The sequence below is a fragment of the Lontra canadensis genome, unplaced genomic scaffold (genome assembly GCF_010015895.1).
Source record: "Lontra canadensis isolate GAN:19392208 unplaced genomic scaffold, GSC_riverotter_1.0 scaffold82, whole genome shotgun sequence".
NCBI lineage: Eukaryota > Metazoa > Chordata > Mammalia > Carnivora > Mustelidae > Lontra > Lontra canadensis.
The window spans coordinates 7,291,134-7,312,500 of record NW_022631076.1 but is presented as its reverse complement, the minus strand read 5'-3'; the positions used below and the strand labels follow the sequence as shown (position 1 = coordinate 7,312,500).

General features: G+C 35.5%; 1 protein-coding gene across 5 annotated transcripts in view; it reads left to right on the top strand.

Moving 5' to 3' along the window:
- SMAD4 (SMAD family member 4) overlaps positions 1–21,367 on the top strand; it is a 52,220-nt gene that overhangs the window by 10,231 nt on the left and 20,622 nt on the right. For 3 of the 5 annotated variants that reach the window (XR_004385587.1, XM_032882480.1, XM_032882481.1), the window contains exons 2-8: positions 8,016–8,394; positions 9,224–9,398; positions 9,838–9,867; positions 14,611–14,823; positions 18,145–18,264; positions 18,359–18,475; positions 19,910–19,960. Coding sequence is in view for 4 of the 5 variants with exons in the window: in XM_032882480.1 (XP_032738371.1) it covers positions 8,146–8,394; positions 9,224–9,398; positions 9,838–9,867; positions 14,611–14,823; positions 18,145–18,264; positions 18,359–18,475; positions 19,910–19,960 (955 nt within the window). In the remaining variant the exon portion in view is untranslated. The remainder of the gene's footprint in view (positions 1–8,015; positions 8,395–9,223; positions 9,399–9,837; positions 9,868–14,610; positions 14,824–18,144; positions 18,265–18,358; positions 18,476–19,909; positions 19,961–21,367) is intronic. The other 2 variants (XM_032882482.1, XM_032882483.1) reach the window with 1 other exon arrangement.

Below are 21,367 nucleotides of genomic sequence, written 5' to 3'. Positions count from 1 at the left end.
GATCTCTCTCTCTCTGTCAAATAAATAAATAAAAATCTTTAAAGATTAAAAAAAAATCTTTTATTCTTTCTTCATCATTCAGTTAACTGTGGAATAGGTCCTCTTTGATTGTCCCTTCTTTTCACCTCTTATGCTTCGTTGATTAAAAAATCCTAGTCTGTTCTACTTAGAGATATTGATTCCCCCTTTGTTTCTATTGCCCATATCCCTCATCTAGAGCCTATCACTTTTCTGATCACTGTTGCTTAACTAGTTTTGTTTCCCTTTCCAAAGTTATTCTCCATGCTTTCAGTTACAGTTTTCTTTCTAATGCAAATCTAATGCCACTTTTCCTTCCTTTTTCCTGTGATGAACCTACTCTAGAGAAAATCTGCACTCTTATCCCTCTGCTTTTCCTGATTTTCCTTCAGCCTGGCAAATTCTTACTCGCATGTGGTAGTTACTAGTATTATTCCACCTGTATTCTTTTTTTTTTTTTTTTAATTTTATTTACTTATTTGACAGAGATCACAAGTAGGCAGAGAGGCAGGCAGAGAGAGAGGAGGGGAAGCAGGCTCCCTGCTGAGGAGAGAGTCTGCCTGATTCGGGGCTCAATCCCAGGGGATCATGACCTGAGCTGAAGGCAGAGGCTTTAACCCACTAAGCCACCCAGGTGCCCCTCCACCAGTATTCTTTTGGCTGTCTGCATTTCTCTGTCTGCCTTCCCCACATTAATTTAAGCATAGCTCAGGATATCCCAGTTTCGGCACTACTGACATTTTGGGCTGACTAAATTTTTGTCACAGAGTATGGTCCTGTGCGTTGCAGGATGTTTAGAAGCAGCTCTGGCCTTTACTACTTGATACCAGTAGTTCTCTGCTTCTCACCTCCCCATCCAGTTGTGACAAGCAGAAATGTCTTCAGATATTGCTAAAGTCCCCTGAGGGACAGAGTATTCGTGGTTGAGAACCACTGGCATGGCCTTACGATGTTGGCCAATCAAATGTGAGCAGAAGCGAGACTTTAAGACACAGTGCATGAGTTATCCTGTCTTTTCCCCAGCCATTTGAGGACATAAGTAGTGATGGAGCCTTAGCCTATTCTTGAAAGATGATAGTGAGCAGTGATCCGTTTATCTGTGATGGACTGATAGTTTAGCTTATGCAGGAAATCTTTGTTTTAAGCTACTGATATTTTTGTGTTTGGTTGTTGCTGCAATGTAGCATAGCCTAGCCTTATTGCTAAACCATGGTAAGACTTATCTTACTTCTGGACTTCCCATCCTTTCTTATTTATAGACCCAAATCAATTTAATAGCCACCTCTATTCTCATCTCTTACTTAGTATAGTAGTAGGTTTGGATCTTCTAGATTGGTGGTTCTCAATGGAGTAAGTACTTTACTGTAAGGGATGTTGTGGAGATTAGAGAAGCATTGGTAGATGGGGGACAAGGGATGCCATCCTATGATGTGAGGAACTGTGAAGAGTTACCATGCATCCCATAACACTTTCACATGCCCCAGAAATTCATGTAGAAGGTTAATATGTAATTAATTATCCAACTCCATCTTTTTTTTTTTTAATAAAGATTTTATCCATTTATTTGAGGAAGAGAGACCACAAGCAGGGGCAAGGGCAGAGGGAGAGGGAGAAACAGACTCCCCCCGCCCCTAAGCAGGGAGCCTCATGTGGGGCTCTGTCTCAAGACCCAAGGATTATGACCTGAGCTGAAGGCAAACACCCAACCAACTGAGCCACACAGGTGCCCCTAACTCCCATCTTAATATATACTCATTTTTTTCAGGAATTAAGTTTCTCTTAATTCTTTTTCTTAAATTGAAGTTATTTGGAATTTTGTTAAGAATTCAGTGTTTGGGGAAATCCATGTCACCATCTGCAGTGCCATTGTGCTATTTGAGTTGCCAGAACAACACACCTGTCTTGGAAGGTCTGAATTTGTCATAATTAAGCTGTCATAATTACGATGATTCTACACTAAGTGCAAATATCATGCCTGAACAATATTTTTTAAGTATGCTCCAATGTAGGGCTTGAACTAATGACCCTGAGATTAAGACACGAGCTGAGATCAAGAGTTGGACACTTAACTGACTGAGCCACCCAGGTGCCCCATGCCTGGGCATTTTTATTGAAATGCATGCTTTATTATATATTAATCTTTTTCTCCTTTATGTTACAATTAAGGCATTGTTAAATTTAAAAAATGTATGTACATATGTTAGAACTTTGTTTCAGGATGGCTAAGAGGGGGTAGTATAAATTATTTTTTACAAAAATGGGATGTTTGTCTGATAGAGTTGAGAACCACTTTCTGATTATGTGCTACTTGTTTTTTGTCTCTGGAGTGCTTTGCGCATACTAGTAGATACAGTATTTGTTGAATTGGTCAATTATGGTTCCCAGATTACTTTTCATACAGTGTTGCAATTTGTTTACCATAGAGAATCTGTAAAGTTGGCAAGGCAAGAGTTTGTTCCCATTTTACAGAGAGAATTGAAAGACATACTAACTTGCCCTATCATACTGCTAGAGTTTTAATCAGAACTCACAAATTTATTTATACCATTCTATTACTTTTGTGTATCATTCCATACCACTCTTTTTTTTTTTTTTTTTTAGATTTTATTTGAGAGAGACAGAGAGCACAAATTGGGGAATGGGAGGGGCAGAAGGAGAGGGAGAAGCAGACTCTCCACTGAATGGGGAGCCTGATGAGCCTGATTCTGAGCTGGATCCCAGGATACCGAGATCATGACCTGAGCTGAAGTCAGACGCTTGACTTACTGAGCCAACTCTGTCATTGCATATCACTCTTAAAAAATTATTATCTAGAGCTGTTTAATGTAGGAAAACATCTCTATGCCCCTGTTGGCATTATTTTTTATGCAGGGAACTTTATGTTTTAGGCACTTGTCATAGGAGTAGAACAGGCATAAAATCAAGAAAGAATGTGGTGTTTGAGGAAGTGAGGATTTTTTTTTTAAATATTTTATTTATTTATTTGACACAGAAAGAGTGAGCACAGGCAGGGGCAGTGGCAGACAGAGAGAGATGGAGAAGCAGGTTCCCTGCAGAGCAGGGGATATGGGACTTGATTCTAGGACCCTGGGATCATGACCTGAGTTGTAGGCAGTTGCTCAACCAACTGAGCCACTCAGGTGCCAAGTGAAGACAGTTTTATCAATTTTCAAAGAAATGTGCAATTAAAGCTTTAGGCCCCCATATAGCTTAAGTTTTAGGGATGGTAACATCTGAGTGTGGTGAAATAGTTACACTCAAACATTGTAATTACATTTTAAATTAGCATAAATCTTCTGGAAAGTAGTATCAGAAATGAATTCAACAACAAAAGTATTTATAGTCTTTAAAATTTGTTGCAAGGAAATGCCACAGAATAAAAAAGCTAGTCAGTCTGTGTTTGCCTCGTATATATCAGGAACTGTGCATGGTGCTGGGAATTTCTAAGGTGAAAAAGTTTTGCTGTTTTCTTGAACTTCTAGATTTGTGGCAACAAAGTATGAGACAAATACCTAATCAAATAACTATAATGTGTTGAGTTGTAATTGGGGTGTGTTTTTGTTTTTTTGTTTGTTTGTTTTTTTTTAACAGAGATCACAAGTAGGCAGAGAGGCAGGCAGAGAGAGAGAGGAGGAAGCAGGCTCCCTGCTGAGCAGAGAGCCCGATGTGGGGCTCGATCCCAGGACTCTGGGATCACGACCGGAGCCGAAGGCAGAGGCTTTAACCCACTGAGCCACCCAAGCGCCCTGCAGTCCGTGCCCTCTCTAATACCCACCACCTGGTTCCCCCAACCTCCTACCCCCCCCCACCTCTTCAAACCCTCCAGATTGTTTTTCAGAGTCCGTAGTCTCTCATTATTCACCTCCCCTTCCAATTTCTGGGGTGTGTTTTAAATTTGAGGGAGGGCATAATGAACATACGAGGGAATACAAAGTAAACACACCAGGAAAGTCATTCTCCAGGATTAGGGGAGAGACATTTAAGCTGCATTTTGAAGGGTAACTAGGACTTACTCAGATAGATAAAATGAGACTGGATGTTTTAGGCAAAAGGAATAGCATGGACATGCATCTGAGAGCACATACAGAAACATATTCATTTGACAATAAAAAGCACTTACATGTCCTAGGAGTTGGGCATGTATGATGAATAAGACAAGTATAATCTCTGTACCATAGATCTTTCATTCTAGATATTAAAATTGTTATGAGGTTGGCACTCAGAGATTTCAAACTGGTGGTTCTCTTGGGCCAGATTTGAGTTGAAGGTGTGTTTTGTTTGGCATACCCAGTGGCTTTTCTCTCTCCCTTTTCCTTCCTCCCCTTTCTCCACAGATAAGTTGCTGATACTTAAAAATGAGATTTCATACCCGAATGAGCATTCAAGATCTGGCAGCAGTGGGCTAGTGTTTTCATATGCTGCTTCCACGGGAAGTAAACAGTGGCTGCCTACTTGAGATAGCTGTGCACTTGTGGTCCTCAGTACTTTTCTTTAAACCTGACACATTTTATTCATTTATATAATTTGCCAGGCTCCTATATGCCTTTGAGTTGTGAGCCTTGGATGAGTCATTTACTTCTGTCCTTGCCCTTCTAAATTTTCTTTGACATATTTTAGTAGGAGAAATACAGAAAAATGCACATTGTGTTTTAGAAAAACAACTGTTCAACTGAAAGAGGAATCAACATAAAGAATATGGAATTCAAATACCAGCCAACAGATTTAGACTCTATTTTTTATCTATCTAATTCCTGTTTCCTTAATCATGTGCTTTGAGTTTGGTAATAATACGTGTGACATTACACTAAGAAAACAAACTTCTGGGCTTTCAGAGGGCTTTGTTTTATCTGTAAGAACCATATAAAAGAATCTGGAATAAACACTGAAAGAATGTGTAAAAAAAGCTCCTTTTAAGGTAATAATTTTAGTATCCAAACTATAAACACTAAACATTTTAGTACTCAGTCTATAGCTTCCTTTTCATTTTCTTTTATTTTGTTAAATATTTTATTTATTTATTTGACAGAGGGAGCACAGGTAGGCAGAGTGGCAGGCAGAGGGAGAGGGAGAAGCAGGCTCTCCACTGAGCAGGGAGCCCAATTTGGGGCTTGATCCCAGGACTATGGGATCACGACCTAAGCCGAAGGCAGATGCTTAATGGACTGAGCCACCCAGGTGCCCCTCCTTTTTATTTTTTAAAGTAGGCTCCATACCCAGCCTGGGGCTTGAACTCATGACCATGAGATCAAAGAGTTATGTGTTCTGTCAACTGAGCCAGCCAGGTGCCCTTTTAGTTGCTTTTTACTGAACATTATGTGCTAGGCACTTCATGTAGATTTTCTTCTTTGAGCTCTGTATATACCTTCTAATCCAGATTCAGAGAGTTTAACTTAATTTGTCCAACTACTTAGTGTGAGAGCTAGGATTCTAATCCAGATTTCTGACTCCCAACTCCCCCCACCACCCCAGGCAGGTGATCTTGAGTTATTCTTTCAACATGTATTTACTGAATGTGGGCAAATGCTTACTATTCCAAGGTATAAGAAAACTGCTTCTTTGCATTGGGCTTATAATTAGTTGAAGAGAGGCATTTATGTAAAATAGGTAACCGTAGAGGGGAGCATGAATTACATACCAAGTGATTGATAGAAATGCCAAGGTGGCTCAAAACAACAACAGCATCAGGGAGAATAGGAAGGAGGAGATTGCTCGGAATGACTAAGGTAGAAAATCATGTAACTCTGTGAGAGAATGTGAGGATAATGAATGAGAGAGGTAGGTCAGAGATGATTTACCACGCTGTCCAGTGCTGGGTAGTTGAGTAGAATTAATGCTTCATGAGCAGAGGTTATCAGAAGAGGAACAGGCTTTGGTAGAGACTGATGAGTTAGTTTTTGTTTGGTTGGTTGGTTTTGTGTTTTTGTAAGCTCAGTGGCCATTGTGGGACTTGAACTCACAACCCTGAAATCAAGAGTGGCTTGCTCTAGCAAATAAGCCAGCCAGGCACCTTGGTGGGGAATAGATTTTTAATGATTCAAGTAAATAGCAAAAGAAAATAAAAGAATAAGCATGGAATACAATATCATCACCAAACAAATAAACAGTTCAGCATAAGGTGTAGTCTCCACTCCAGGTTTATCGCATTTATTCTTAGGCTGATGGCCTTTTCTTATTCCATGTGAGATCTTAAGGTTAGATAAGTTACTTTAGTTTTGTGCATATTGAATGGATTCTTCATTAATACAATTTTCTGTATTTTGATTTCTTTTGAAAATAATTTACCTCACTGCTTTTACAAGTAAAATCTTTTGAGGAATTCAGTGGTCTCTTATTTTTTTTTTTTTTTTAAGATTTTATTTATTTATTTGACAGAGATCACAAGTAGGCAGAGAGGCAGGCAGAGAAAGAGAGAAGGGGAAGCAGGCTCCCTGCTGCCCAGAGAGCCCGATGCGGGGCTCGATCCCAGGACCCTGGGACCATGACCTGAGCTGAAGGCAGAGGCTTTAACCCACTGAGCCACCCAGGCACCCCAGTGGTCTCTTATTTTAATGATAACTTTATTAAGATATAATTCATGTACTCTAAAATTCACTCTTTTAAAATGTATAATTCAGTGGTTTTCACTATAGTGGCAGAGTTGTGCAGCCATCACCACTATCTATTTTAGAACATTTCATTATCCCCAAAAGAACCTCCATGCCCATTAGCAGTCATTTCTTGTTTCCCTTTCCCCTAGCCTCTGGCAACCACTGATCTACTTTTTTCTGTATGCATTTGCCTATAATGATAATTCCTATAAATGGGTTGGCTTTTTTTTTTCCCCATAAGATTTTATTTATTTATTAGAGAGACAAAGATGGAGCATGGTCATGGGGGAGGAGGCAGAGGGAGAGGGAGAAGCAGACTTCCCCCTGAGCAGGGAGTCTGACACAGGGCTCAGTCCCAGGACCCTGAGATCATGACCTGAGCCATAGGCAGATGCTGACCTGACTGAGCCACCCAGGCGCCCCGTTGTAATGTACTGGCTTTATTCACTTAGCATGTTTTCCAGCTTCATTCATGTTATACCACGTATCAGCACTTCATTCTCTTTTATGACTGAATAATACTCCATTGTATGGATATACTCATTTATGTAGTCATCAGTAAATGGACATTTGTACTGCACTTTTGGGCTATTATGAATGATACTGCCATGTACATTTACATAGACTTTTTTGTGTGGACATAGGATTTTGGTAATCCTGGGTAGAATTGCCAAGAGTGGAATTCCTGGGTTATATAGTAAATCTTTTAACATTTTGAGGAATTTTCAGACTACTTTTCAAAGTGACAATACTATTTTGGAGTCCCACGAGCAGTGGATGTTGGCTCCATTTCTCCACTTCCTCACCAATGCTTATTATTGTCTTCTCTTTTGATTTATTGAATGTAGTGAATGTAAAGTAGTATCTCCTTGTGGTTTTGATTTCCCTAATGAGTAATGATGTTTGAGTGTCTTTCATAGCTTATTGGCTATTCTTTGGAGAAATGGGTATTAAGTCCTTTGTCCATTTAAAAATTTGTATTCATCTTTTTATTGTTGTCAGTGGTCTCTTTAAAAAGATGGGTGTTTTTTAACTTATAAACGGCATTTTGTAACAGGTGATGGTAAATTTTTCATGTGAATTAGTGGTAGACTTTTAGGTTTAAGTAGTTGTTAAGTGCTGGTCTTCATTAGCATTCATTTTAAAAAGTCTTGTTAAGATTTAACTTTAGGGTGACTGGTTCAGTCCACAAGACCTGACTGAGCATGCTTATATAATAAGAAGATTTAGATTTAATATTTTTTGGAATGTCAAAAACAGCACCATTTTAATTTATTTAAAACTCTAAGCACCAAATTTAAATTATGTGCGTTGACTCTTTGACTTAACTGGAGCATTTCCATCTTTTCCCAAGTAATTGAATCTACTTTGTGAAATGTGTTTTAATGTCTATGTCTCATTTTTTTTTAGGTTATCCCGAATACCACATGCCTAATAATTTTCCTTGCAACGTTAGCCATTGTTTTTCACTGCCTCCAAAAGATCAAAATTTCTCCGGAAATTGGAGACATATTTGATTTAAAAGAAATAACTTTAACAAATGGACAATATGTCTATTACAAATACACCGACAAGTAATGATGCCTGTCTGAGCATTGTCCATAGTTTGATGTGCCATAGACAAGGCGGAGAGAGTGAAACATTTGCAAAAAGAGCAATTGAAAGTTTGGTAAAGAAGCTGAAAGAGAAAAAAGATGAATTGGATTCTTTAATAACAGCTATAACTACAAATGGAGCTCATCCTAGCAAATGTGTTACCATACAGAGGACATTGGATGGGAGGCTTCAGGTTAGTCTTGTCTGAGAGTTTTTCTGTGTCTTTTGTAGTGGTAGATTAAAAAATTCTTGCTTCCTCTTAAGTTGCTATTAGATAATGTAATGTCTGCACCGTCTCTTCAGATACCGTACATCCTGCAGTGGTGTGTGTTACGGGAATCTATGAAGAATATATTCTTCATATAACAAAGATATATCATAAAAGATTTTTTATGTTCTAAGAAAAAAATTCAGTGTAGAAAATTTGGAAAATAAAAATAAAAAGCAGAAGAAACCCCATACCTTTAGCACTTTGGTATTCATCTTTGTAGCTTTTTTCTTTCTTTTTTTGAAATTTTATTGTACATTTTAAAAACTCAGTTATAATTGGCCCTTTTATAATTTGGACGTCTGATATTGTATGCTTGGTACTTGTGTATGAAAAAGACTCTATTCAAGCACATTTTGAAAACTTCCGGGAGTTAAAAGCTTATATTTTATAAAATTTTTAATCTTTCATTTTTATGGATTACATTTTTTTGTATAGAATTACATCATGTGTGTCCTGTGCTGAATATTTTTAAAGAAACATGTAGAAATATTCTGTCATTAGATTTAAAAATTTTATTTCTAGATTTTAAGAATGGTTATTCAACAAACTCATACTTTTTTTGCATTTTAAAAGCCTGAGCATGGGTCTTAAAAAATACTTTAGTTCATTAATGTTTCTCATTTATGAAATGGGGATTATAATACTGAGTTTGTAGGGTTGTAAGAATTAAATTGAGAACATATATAAAGTGCCTTATTTAATGTGTAATGTGTAACTGATGATCAATAAGTTGTCGTCTTATCTTTCCTAGGTGGCAGGTCGGAAGGGATTTCCTCATGTGATCTATGCCCGTCTCTGGAGGTGGCCTGATCTTCACAAAAATGAACTCAAACATGTTAAATATTGTCAGTATGCGTTTGACTTAAAATGTGATAGTGTCTGTGTGAATCCATATCACTACGAACGAGTTGTATCACCTGGAATTGGTGAGTAGGCTTTGCTTTTATCCTCAGATGCACAAAAGGAAAAGATTTCAGTAGTGTTTTAATTTTTCTACATTAAATTATAAATTTGGGTATAGCTCAGGACTTCAACTAAGGTTAAAGAATCAGATATTTTTAATGACATATAAATATTTAAATTTGAACTTTAAAATAGACTTGTATTTTTCTTTATTACTATGTATACATTATAGTTCATAGTCTGCCCATTTAGAACCATGTTTTTGAAAAGTAAGATGGAAGACATTATTGAATTGTTTATATACTATCAGATAGCATTTATACTAATCTTCTTGAATTGAAATGGTTCATGAAGTTTTGAGTCTCTGAATTAAATTTACATTTTGTAATTTTAAGTACAATGGAAATATTTTCATGGTAATGATTAATATTTCATTTTCTTTTCCCCTTTAAAAAAATTAAGATCTCTCAGGATTAACACTGCAGAGTAATGGTAGGTAATCTGTTTCTTGTAACTTTCTCTGTTTTCTTTTATTCTGTCCCCTCTGTTTTTTATTGACCTAAAATTAGTTTGTGTGGGTGCTGGTAACATAAAACTTATAAGAAAAATACTTATTTGTTTGGAAATGTAAATTTTGGGGGAGCATGCGTCAGTCCTTAAAACTGGATTTCAATAGGCTGGTGGTTCTTTGGATTTGAACTACCATTTATGCACTCAAGTGTTCTAAAAAATATGATACGGGAGTATAAAACATATAAAGGAAGAGTTTTTTTTGAATTGGTAAAAACTGGCTGTTTTGGAAGAAAATCTCAGCCAGTTTAAATGGGTATAAATACCTGTAATGTTCGGTAATCGGGAGTCATGTATAGCATGTCCTTTAGAAATACTAATATCCTAATTTTTCTTTGTTTCTCCCAAATTTATTTTTGTAAATGATAATTTTAAGTATGGTTTAAAACTACATACATTAATTTTTTTTTCAGTCTTGTTACATTTTGAGTAAATAAAACAAGGCTACTTTCACTTTCATCGATGATCCAATTCTGTTTTAAAAAGGAGTGTGTTTTGAGTTAGGGAAATGAACTCAGTAGCGGGAGGGGTTTGTCTTTTAGTGTAATATTTGAGAACAGAGATCTGTTAAAACTTTAGCTTTGTTACTTAGAACATGTTAATGAACTAAAAGGTTTATAAGAAGTAATTAATCTGCAGAGCAACTCTGACAAAGAACCACCGTTGTCTTAGAAAGGCGCGCACTTGTTCTGGAGGGCAGTGAGTGAGTTGGCGCTTCTTGTTGCAGAATCTTAGACGTGAGGCAGAAATGCCCTCCAGCCTTAAGCAAAATTTAGGAAGAGCATGAAAGTCTACTTGTTTTTATTGTCCACTTTTCTTCCATGTCCCTATATAAGAGAAAGACTGTAGTGCATTTTGGTACTTGCTAGGGGTTAGATTTCTGAGAATAGTGGGTTGGTAATGTGGTTGTGGTCTGGGAAGGGTGGCTCTAAGACTGGTTAAATTCCTGCCAGTTGCTACACAGATATTGATATTATGTCATTTATTTTCTTTGAAAGTAAATACCTTTCAGATCTTCGCCATTCTCCATCCGTGATTTTGGAAAATTATTCCTCAGTAGGGAGTAAGGATTGGGGGCCTCTAGTGATATCTGTATCAGAATCTCCTTAGTGGGAGTGGTTGTGAGGAGCCAGTTTTGAAGACTCATTACACCCCCGCCCCCCATCCTAACATGCTGCTGTTCTGAGAAGGTGTCTTTGGTTGGATTGTGATAGGCTCTTTTTATTGACTCTAAGGTTGCTTTAGCCTTGCAGATCCCCCTAGTGGTGGTTTTTTTTAAAGGCCGGCTTCAGTGGCTTATTTCCTCAGAAAACAATAGGTGTTTTTCACAGCCCCTTCTAGATTTGGACAGAGAAATAATACAAAGCCAGGTTAAAAAAAAAAAAAAGTTAAGAAAATGAGAGAATTCCTTCGCTTTTGAGTTGGAATCTTACGGTAATCATTTCCAGCCTATCACATATCTTTTGTGAAACTTTCCAGGACCCCATCAGTCTGCATATTCATTTTAAGAACTATTTAATGAGCATGTATTGCTTGGTAGTGTGTTAGGATCTAGGGACAATAGGGTAAAAGTAAGGTGTGTTTTCTCCACTCAAGGTAGCTCATAGTTTAGTGGAGGAAAGATAAGGTAACTTAAGACAGCAGTAGTAGCATCAGATAGTGCAGTGCTCTGTCTGCTGGTGGTGATGAAGAGCGCTGACTTAGGGTGGGTCCAGTGGCTTCAGCTTTTGTGTCCTGTATACATTCCTTTACTTTTCATAGAACATTTTACAATTACATGTATGATTGCTCTAAAAGTATGGTTAAAGCATAACAGCTAACACTTGCTAAGTATACACTTTGTGCCTGGTACTGAGCTATATGAGTTACAAGTATTTCATCATTCTCATTATACCCCTGCATGAAAGGTGGCATTTTACACACTTGATTAGATGAAGATCAAGATAGACAGCTAGGAGGAGCTGGATTAATATGTGCTCAATATTTGATATTTAAACAGTAGAAAAATATTGTAGAAAAGTCAAAGTTCTATGAGGGCAGAGATTTTTCTTTTGTTTATTAATGTATTCCGGGTGCCAGAACAGTACCTGGAACATAGGTGCTCAATAAATATTTATTCAGTGAATGAATTTGTTGAATGCTAGTCCATAAAGAAAAATACTTAATAGTTTGGTATCTGTTATTCTGGACTTAAAAAATATATACTATATGTTTTTTAATTTTATTTTTTTGAATAGGCAATACATGGTCCATAAATCAAAATACTATAAAAAGGTATACAGTGAAAAGAAGTGCTCCCACCCCTGCCCCCATTCCCCCCTACCTCAGGTAATCACTTTTATTAGTTTCTGGTGTTTCCTTCCAGGGTTTCTTTATGCAAAAATACATGTGTTATTTCCCTCCTTTCTTACATAAAAAGCATATTGTGCCCTTGTTCTGGACCTTGCTTTTTTAATTATAGTTTGTGATTTTTTTAAAACATGCATGTGATCATAGTGTACAATAGTGTTTTGTAACCTACTTTTTTCCCCTTGGCAAAAGTATACTGCAGACATCTATCCTTGATCCTACAGTTTTACCTAAGGGACATGTTTTAAGTTATTTGACTGAAGAGACTTATAGTTGGGTAGAAGTCTCACACTTACCTTTGGGGAAGGTTTAGTCAATATATTAGGCAAGAAAATATTATGAGGCATAGCTCTTTAAAAGTAGAGTTTAGTCATTACGATTGCACATTAAGCTGAGAAGAGTCACCTGAAAAGCAAAAGTGATGAGTATCAAGTTGACCCACTGTTTCCTCAAATCAATAGCTTTCTCCTTATGTGCTAGCAATACCAATATCTTGGTAAAAAGATCCTTGTCACAGTAATAACAAAAAATCCTAAAATGTCCAGGAATTACATAGGGATGTCAGGATCTATATGAGGAAAATTATAGAACTTTGTTGAAGAGTATAATTTAAAAAAAAAGATTGGATAAATACAGTAATATCCACTTTGTGTCCCAAACAATTTTTTCTTTTATTTTTATAATTTGGCTAAGATTAGTGATGAGTGTTTGGGTCCGATTTTCTTACTGATATATAGTGATATGTTAAGCATCCTTTTAGTTATCTTTTTGTTTCTCTAGGATTTTTTAAAGAAAAACTTTTTGCAAAATCTTCATGACTTTTTTAAAAAATTTATTTATTTGAGGGAGAGAGAGTGCACGTGCATGCATGCGTGGGTGGAGGATGGGGAGAAGGAGAGAGAATCTTAAGCAGAGTCCGTGATGAGTGTGGAGCTGCGCACAGGGCTCTTATCTCACAACCCCAAGATCACAACCTGAGCTGAAACCAAGAGTCGGACGCTCAACCAACTGTACCATCCAAGTGCCCCTTTATGACTTTTGATGTATGAAGAAGCCCATAAGAGATTGTACATAGAAATTTGGACAGCAGATCATTCTTAGTGCTTTGAAATAGTCTCATTAAAAAAAAAAAAAAAGGCCATGTTGGGGCACCTGGTTGGCTTAGTCGGTAGTTTGTGTGACTCTTAATCTTGGGGTTGCGAGTTCAAGCCCCACTTTGGGGCTTTTTCAAGCCCCACTTTTTAAAAAAAGGGGGCCATGTAACAAATTGGTATTAATGTGTAATAAGTTTTTGCAAAAATTGACATAGGGAAAGACAAAGGGTGCCATATGTTGATTCTTAATAGAAAAGAGAATTGTCTTATTGTGGACTACTTATTGACTGTTCTAAGAAGAGACTGTAGTATTGGAATTCAGTGGATTGTAAAATTCTGGGAGAGTGTTAGTTTAGAAGCAATGAAGAGTTGTTTGCTAAAGATAAAAAGCATACCCCAAAGCAGTAGCCTAAAACAAATAGGGAGGTTCTGGGCAGAGAATAGTTGACATCAATGCAGTTTGTTTTCTTTTCTTTCTTAAAACAAAGGCAACCATTCTCAGGTTTGTTAAAGGAAAGGTGTTACGTTCTATCAGCTAGAGTTTAGGTTTGCTTATTAAGGTATAACCACATAGTTGAAAGATTTTGATTGAACTTTTTCACATGTATTTGTCAAAGATCATTATTTGATTTGGGTTTTCAGAAGGAAATTTCAGTTTGACTTACATTTAGAATTTTTCTTTCTGGTTCTAACCCTATAGGGGACATTCAGTACCTTTCATTTTCAAAGCATGTCGCTTAACAGTACGTCTAAATCCTGGAACTGGATAGCTATCAGATCCCATTCATATTTCTACACTGTGAAATTAGCAAAAAGATATAGCCAAGTACTTGATCTCAGTTTTGTCTTCTCGTGGATAAACATTTTCCCCAGCTATTTACTTTTCACCTAACTCATGTATTTAAGATGGTTATTACTTCTAGGTTAGTCCAGAAACTAAGGAATACCTCTTGAGGACCATTGCTGGAAGTTGTTGAAATACAGTCTATAGTCTATAGTTTCAAATTTCAGGGGTTCAATCAGGTTGATAGAATATATCTGAGATACCTACTTCTAAATAAATATTTTTGCATATAAAGTATTCTTTTCAAATATGAAAGAAATTTGAGTTAGAGTTATTTACACTATAGTTGATTTTAGGTGTTGTCATATTACAAGATTCTTTTTTTTCTGGTAACTGAAGCTTATAAGGTTTTAAAATGTGTTTAATTTTTTTATATAGCTCCACCAAGTATGTTGGTGAAGGATGAATATGTTCATGACTTTGAGGGACAGCCATCATTATCAACTGAAGGGCATTCAATTCAAACCATCCAGCATCCACCAAGTAATCGTGCCTCAACGGAGACGTACAGCACCCCAGCTCTGTTAGCTCCATCTGAGTCTAATGCTACCAGCACCACCAACTTTCCCAACATTCCTGTGGCTTCCACAAGTGAGTAGTAGAATCAAATGTAGTCAGCAAGTTGATCTTACCCTATTTAATATTTATATGTCATCATTATATCTACTTGGAGGAAAACTCCAAGTAAGTAAAAATAAAAGTACTGTGGTATCTTTTATAGGAAAAAAGTATTAAATTGGTTTCTCAGTTGGTCCTGGAAAAAGTGGTGTTTATAATTTACTTAAATTTTTTTATGTTAATGTACAGTCACTTGGAATTTAAGTAATGACTTTGATTATAATACTGATTTAAGTTAGTGGTCTAATTTGTAATTTCTCTACTATTACATGCAGAAGTAAGAATTGTCTTGCACTTTCAGATGTATTTTAGAGAAGCATTTAAGCAGTTAACAAGTAGTTTTGGACCAAGGTGTTTATAAAAATCTCTGTCAATTGAACTGTACACTTTGCTTTAATCAGGGTTTCTGTTGTGCTGTATCTGGCAGAATATTACTTTGTAATAGTCATTTTCAGTTTTCATTTTTACAAACTTAGAAAAAGGGATCTTGATCATGTTTACAATATATATATTATATACAATAATATGTGTATAATAATAATATGTATAATATATAATATATATCCTTCAAGATAGACATTAAGTATTTTAGTCTGTTTTGAAATAAAGCTAAATTCTAGGTATCTATGTATTATTATTATTATTTTTAACCAAGAAATCTTTTTCAAAAAGATTCTTCCAATGACAGAGATGCCATTGTCTTTGCCACATTGTAGAGGCAGAGGGCTATTAGGTTTATCTTTTCTTGGGGCCCGATCAGGCAATAATGACTCTGTTCTATAAATACTGTTATTTATTTTCACAGTACCGAAGTTTGCACAGTTTGCTGTTTGGCAATGGAGTTTTTGTTTTGTTTTGTTTTGTTTTAAACTAATTACAGAGCAGGGTCTTGGCCTATATATGGTGTTATTTGTACCTGGTTGCTAAGGAGATTGTATCTAAGCCCACATCAGCAGTAATTGTTGCTAGATCTGGACTAGTACTTTATTAGCAGCTACCAAAGGGAGCAGTATTCTATTTACTTTAATATCTGATCAGATTCAAAATAGAAATTTGATCTTTGGAATAAATAGACTGATTTCTCTAATTAAGTTTATAAGTATGGTGTACCAAATATCCTCCCTCTAATTCATTTTACCTCTTCAAAGCAATATATTTTGGATTTGCTTTGTAAGATGACAGTCTCACCATAGACAACATATTCTAAGTGGAGTTTAGAGTTAAGCACCTACTTTAGAACCTGGACCCTCTTTAATTACTTAGTGCTTCTGTTATCTGTCTACGCTTTATTAACCAATTTGGAAATATAGTTGACAGAGCAGTCAGCGATGGAGAGTAAGAGAAAGCAAGTACATTATAGCCACCCAAGCATAGATTAGTGAGAGTGCAGCCACTTACTTACTTACTTCTGTTGATATTATCTGGAGATTGAATTTGCATGCCTTTGTTGATGCTTGCTGAAATGGTCTTAAGTGTTCTATGCCCTGGAGTCAAGTCCTATTAAATACTAGAAAAAGTGATATTTATGAAATTCTGATAATTTTTCTTGGTTATTTTTCTAATTGAATAGATGAACAGATGAATATTTTTCTAATTGAATAGATGATTATTTTTAGAATCTGTCACAAAATGTTCTTCTAGATCTCAAAACGTGTATTGATAGAATTAAAAGGAAAAAAATAGGACTAAAACAGGAATTGGAAGATTATTTCAAATGAGCTAGTATAGTTTAGTTCTACTATTTAATTTCATCTTATATACTTGGAATTGTGGAATGGAAATATTCAGTAGAGATAACCACAGTGGGCTATTTTATAGTCTGTGTTCATTTGGCACTTGAATATTTTCAGGTTTTCTTTCTAAATATCTGTAAATTAAGATAATCTCATTTCACCTGCATAGTGACACTTCTTGTAAGTTAGCTAAGAGTCTGTGGCATGCATAGTTGTTAAAAGCAAGAGTAAATGCAATTAACATTTAAAGATAACTTGGAAAAAATTGGGCATATGTGTAGGGAGGGGGTTCCTAAAAACATCTTTAAAAGTAAATAATTTGGGGATTATTGCAGTAATCTCTTTAACTTTTAATTTTATAATCCTCACCATAAGGAAATGTGATTTGCAGAGAGGAGAAAAGTGTTCCTTTTCCTTGGTGCTTTGAGTAATGGTGTCATTTCCTTTCTTCTATCTGTATTCCCATTTGAATGAGAAAGTGATTCCAGTGATAGGTAACAGTTGTGAAATTTCAGTGCTTTCCAAATGCAATAAATAATTGGCTTAATTAATGCTTGCTTGAAGAAATCAAACTTTTTCCACTTAAAAAAAAAAAAAGAAAGCCTTAAAAATGTAGGTCGCTGTGTATACCTGGCTGGTTTGGTCGTTGGAGCATGAAACTCTTCATCTCAGGGTCGTGGGTTTGAGCCCCACTTTGGGGGCAGAAATTACTTTAAAAAATAAAAAATAAAATCTTAAAAAAAATAGTAGGTCAGTAAGCAATACCGTAGAATGGTTTTGAATAGAACAGAAACCACACAAATCTTGCTCCTCTTGGTATATTACATATAGAATGGGTAGCTAATTTCCTGTCAATCCAGGAAGATGATAGTGTTCTTGGAAGGAGGTGATTTTTGATTTTTTAAAGTACATGAAAAAATTTCAAAGTAGACTTATAGTTTGTTGTTGTGGTTTTTGTTTTTTGTTTCTGTTTTTCTTTTCTTTTTTCTTTTTTTTTTACTAGCAGTGCTCTGTTGATTGAACAGTGGAGCTTGACCTTTTCTAAACTTCACCTTACCCATCACATTCCATTTAAAATATTTGCCTGCTCTGCTTTTCTTTTATCAAACTCTGCATTTTGCCATTACCAGTACCAGTGCTGATAATAATGAATTTCCAGTTTTCAACCAACTTTCTTGAGTTTGGACTTTTGGAGTCCTAATCAGAAAGGTCCAGAGCTACATGGCATGGCCAGGGATGAGCTGATGTACTTCTGAAGTTATTATGATAGGCTAGACATACAGTGGGATTTTGCTGGCATTTGAAGAATATTTACAAAGGAAAAGTCCTCTGAAATTAGCTAGACATTACTTAAGGTAGAACAGTTTTGGACATTTTCAAGTTAAGGTTTGCCTTCATAGATAACTTTAGGGTTTGTTATTTGATAGACCATGGACAAGTTCCATTTTTTGCCCATCTTTATAGTTGTGATTATCAGATATAATTTGTCCTTCATTTACTGTATAAAAACATAGGATTGCATCGATCAATGTACCGTATTAATGTCTTCTTATTCCTCTAGGTCAGCCTGCCAGTATACTGGCGGGCAGCCATAGTGAAGGATTGTTGCAGATAGCTTCAGGGCCTCAGCCAGGACAGCAGCAGAATGGATTTACTGGTCAGCCAGCTACTTACCATCATAGTATGTACATGCTTTTTAAAATCTTTTAAGTAGTTGAGAAAAAATAGGCAGACTTTCTAAAAGCAAATTAATCCATGTGGGCCTTAATTTTTAGACAGCACTACCACCTGGACTGGAAGTAGGAGCGCACCATACACACCTAATTTGCCTCACCACCAAAACGGCCATCTTCAGCACCACCCGCCTATGCCGCCCCATCCCGGACATTACTGTAAGCTCTCGTTTTTGTTGTAAGGGCCTTTTCTTTTTTGAGAACTGGTTTCCTTTCTGTTTTTTTTTTTTTAATGTTTTTCATCTTTTATTCATCTTACAATTTAGTTTCATTAAATGACTACTGCTTTTTCAGCATTTTTGGTAAACGGTATTTACTTTTTATAGTTTTGTTATCATACCTTTGTTTTAGAGGAGTGATGTTTACTAAATACATTTATTTCTCTGTTGCTGATGGTTCATTAACACCACATTGATTTCCATTCATTTGTTTGTTTGCTTTTTATATGTTCTTAGATCTCATGTATACCTGTATATCCACCCTAAGTGGATTGAAACTCCTTGAGTGTCAAGATCTCAAGGTACTCATCCTCATACTGTTCAGCATACTGTAGACACTTAGATGTTGAATCTATCATTACTCCGTGCAGTCTTGTTTGGGAAGGAGACTCTACTGATAATCATAGCTTGTAGTTTCAGGCAGAAGAGGAACATTGTTCATCTGGCTTAGTGAAGTCAAGAGCATACATTTTTCTTATGTATTAAATTCCTTTTACTCCGTTATAAGAGTAATATTACCAAAGAAAACTTGGAAGATACAGAAAAGTGTAAATAAGAAAATAAAAATTACCCAGAGTGCTCCTACCTAGAGATACCTACTTCTAAAATTTTGTCGTATTTTTTCTTCCAGTCATATAAATGGGTCTCTATACACTTGGGAGGGAAAATATCATACTGTGTATATATTGTTGTATCCTTCTTATTTTCAATTATGTTACTGTTTTTCCATGTCTTAGAGAATATACTTTTTTATGGCTGCCTGGCTCAGGTGGTTAAGGTGCTGAGCTTGGACCCCTTAACTGGCTGTGTGACCGTTGGCAGGTTATATAATCCTCACTAACTAAGCCTTAAGGGTAACAATAGTATCCATTTCAAGGAATGTTGTAAGGAGTAAATGTAATACTTGTGAAGTGTTTAGCAGGATGTTTTAACACTTAATAATCTCTTAAATATCTTAGCTACTGTTCCATTATGTAAATATCCTTAATTTAATAAACCTTTAAACACTTATTTTCAGAATGGACCTACAATTTGAATTATTATTATATATTACGTTGTAAATTATAGTCTATCATGTTACATGAATAATTCATTTATAATTTACATTAAGTTTTCCATGTACAATTATTATAAATTGCTAATAGCACTTGGCACATAGCATTAAAGTGTTAGCTCTTAACTATCCACAAAAGTAACTCGAGTATTTGCTTATTATAAAGTAATCTAAACAAAGCTTTTAAATTTTTAGATATTACATAAGCTTGATTTAAACAACTCCTGAGGTACAGTAGTTATATTTAAGCAAGGTTTATTAAAAGTTTTAGCATTGGAAAACTTTTAATAAATAAAAATGGGATTTTTGTCTTTTCTTTAGGGCCAGTTCACAATGAGCTTGCATTCCAGCCTCCCATTTCCAATCATCCTGGTAAGTGCATTTCAACATCGATTCCCTATATTTAGATTTTCTTTATAGTAATTAAAACACACACACACGAACACATACACGTTTTAGTATAATTACAGAGTAATCTAACTTTTTAGATAAATATAATACTCATATCACATTAACTAATCAGCAGTTCATGACTAGCTGATATGGTCACACATAGGGTGTCCATATTTGATTCTTTTTAACTGTCTGAAAGAAAAGACAAGAACTGTCTTTTTCAGCTAAAATATGAAGTAACAAAATGCTGGTTTTAGCATTGAATACATAAATATGCAGCAGAAGAAAACTAGGTTTCAAAATAGAACAGCTGTAAAAATGTAGCTTAAAAAGCCAGGGAAGAATCTGAAGTAGATGCTGAAAATAAAGATAATTCACTGTGTCTGTTTCAGAAGATAGATTCAGGAATTTTTGGTTAATTGGAGTTTTTAGAAACTTTTTGATTAAATAATCTTCAAAAGAGTAAATAACTAAATAGATTTCCTCAGTTCAGAGTTTGAATATATCTTTTTAAACTATAGAAGTATAACAAAATTTAAATAAAATACTGGGGGCTTCTTAGCATAAATATAGGATTTTGATTTGTTTTCCTCTATCCTTTCATACCTTTTTTCCTTAGCTTAAAAAGTTGGAAATATTTAATTTCCACTCATCACTTAATTTTTCCCCCAATTAAAAGTAATTTGTTTTATTTTGAAGAATTTCAAACATACACCAAATATCAGATGCCCCCTCCCCCTAATATACTCATTCCTCAGTTTCAGCTGTTATCAGCTGTGTTTCATTCATACCCTCACCTATTATTTTGAAGGAAATCCTATAAAATTGTTTTGTGTGTAAATATATGAACGTGTATTTCTAATAAAAATTTTTTAAAAGCATAGCTCCAGTAGGCATAATGATCAGTTTAAAGGATAACTTACAGTTCTTCAAATAGGTCTACATAATTTTCTTAAACAGTGTTCTGTTTGTTTTTTTTATGTTCTAATTTTTCTTCCAGATGTTAGAAAAACCCCAAACCATTGAGGGTAAGATTTTCAAGCTCGTGACTCTTCTCATATTTCAGTTTAAGAGATTTAAAGAGTTTCTGAATCAAAAGGCTAAATTGCTTTACAGTGACCGTATCAGAATGTGAGAACCAGTTTTACCATGCTCACCAGTATAGGTGTGATAGTTTGGTATACTTTTTGTTGATTTAGGAGGCAAATAATATTTGTTTTAAATGCTATGGCTGGGGCAGAAATACTTTTTAACCATACATGATTAGTAGTTAAATAATCCTCTTTAGTAGATTTTCTTCATGTTATTTGCATATTTATTGTAACTTTAAACATTTTTGGAGGTTAAGGAGCCTTGCCTTTTTATAAACATTTTTACTGAGAAATA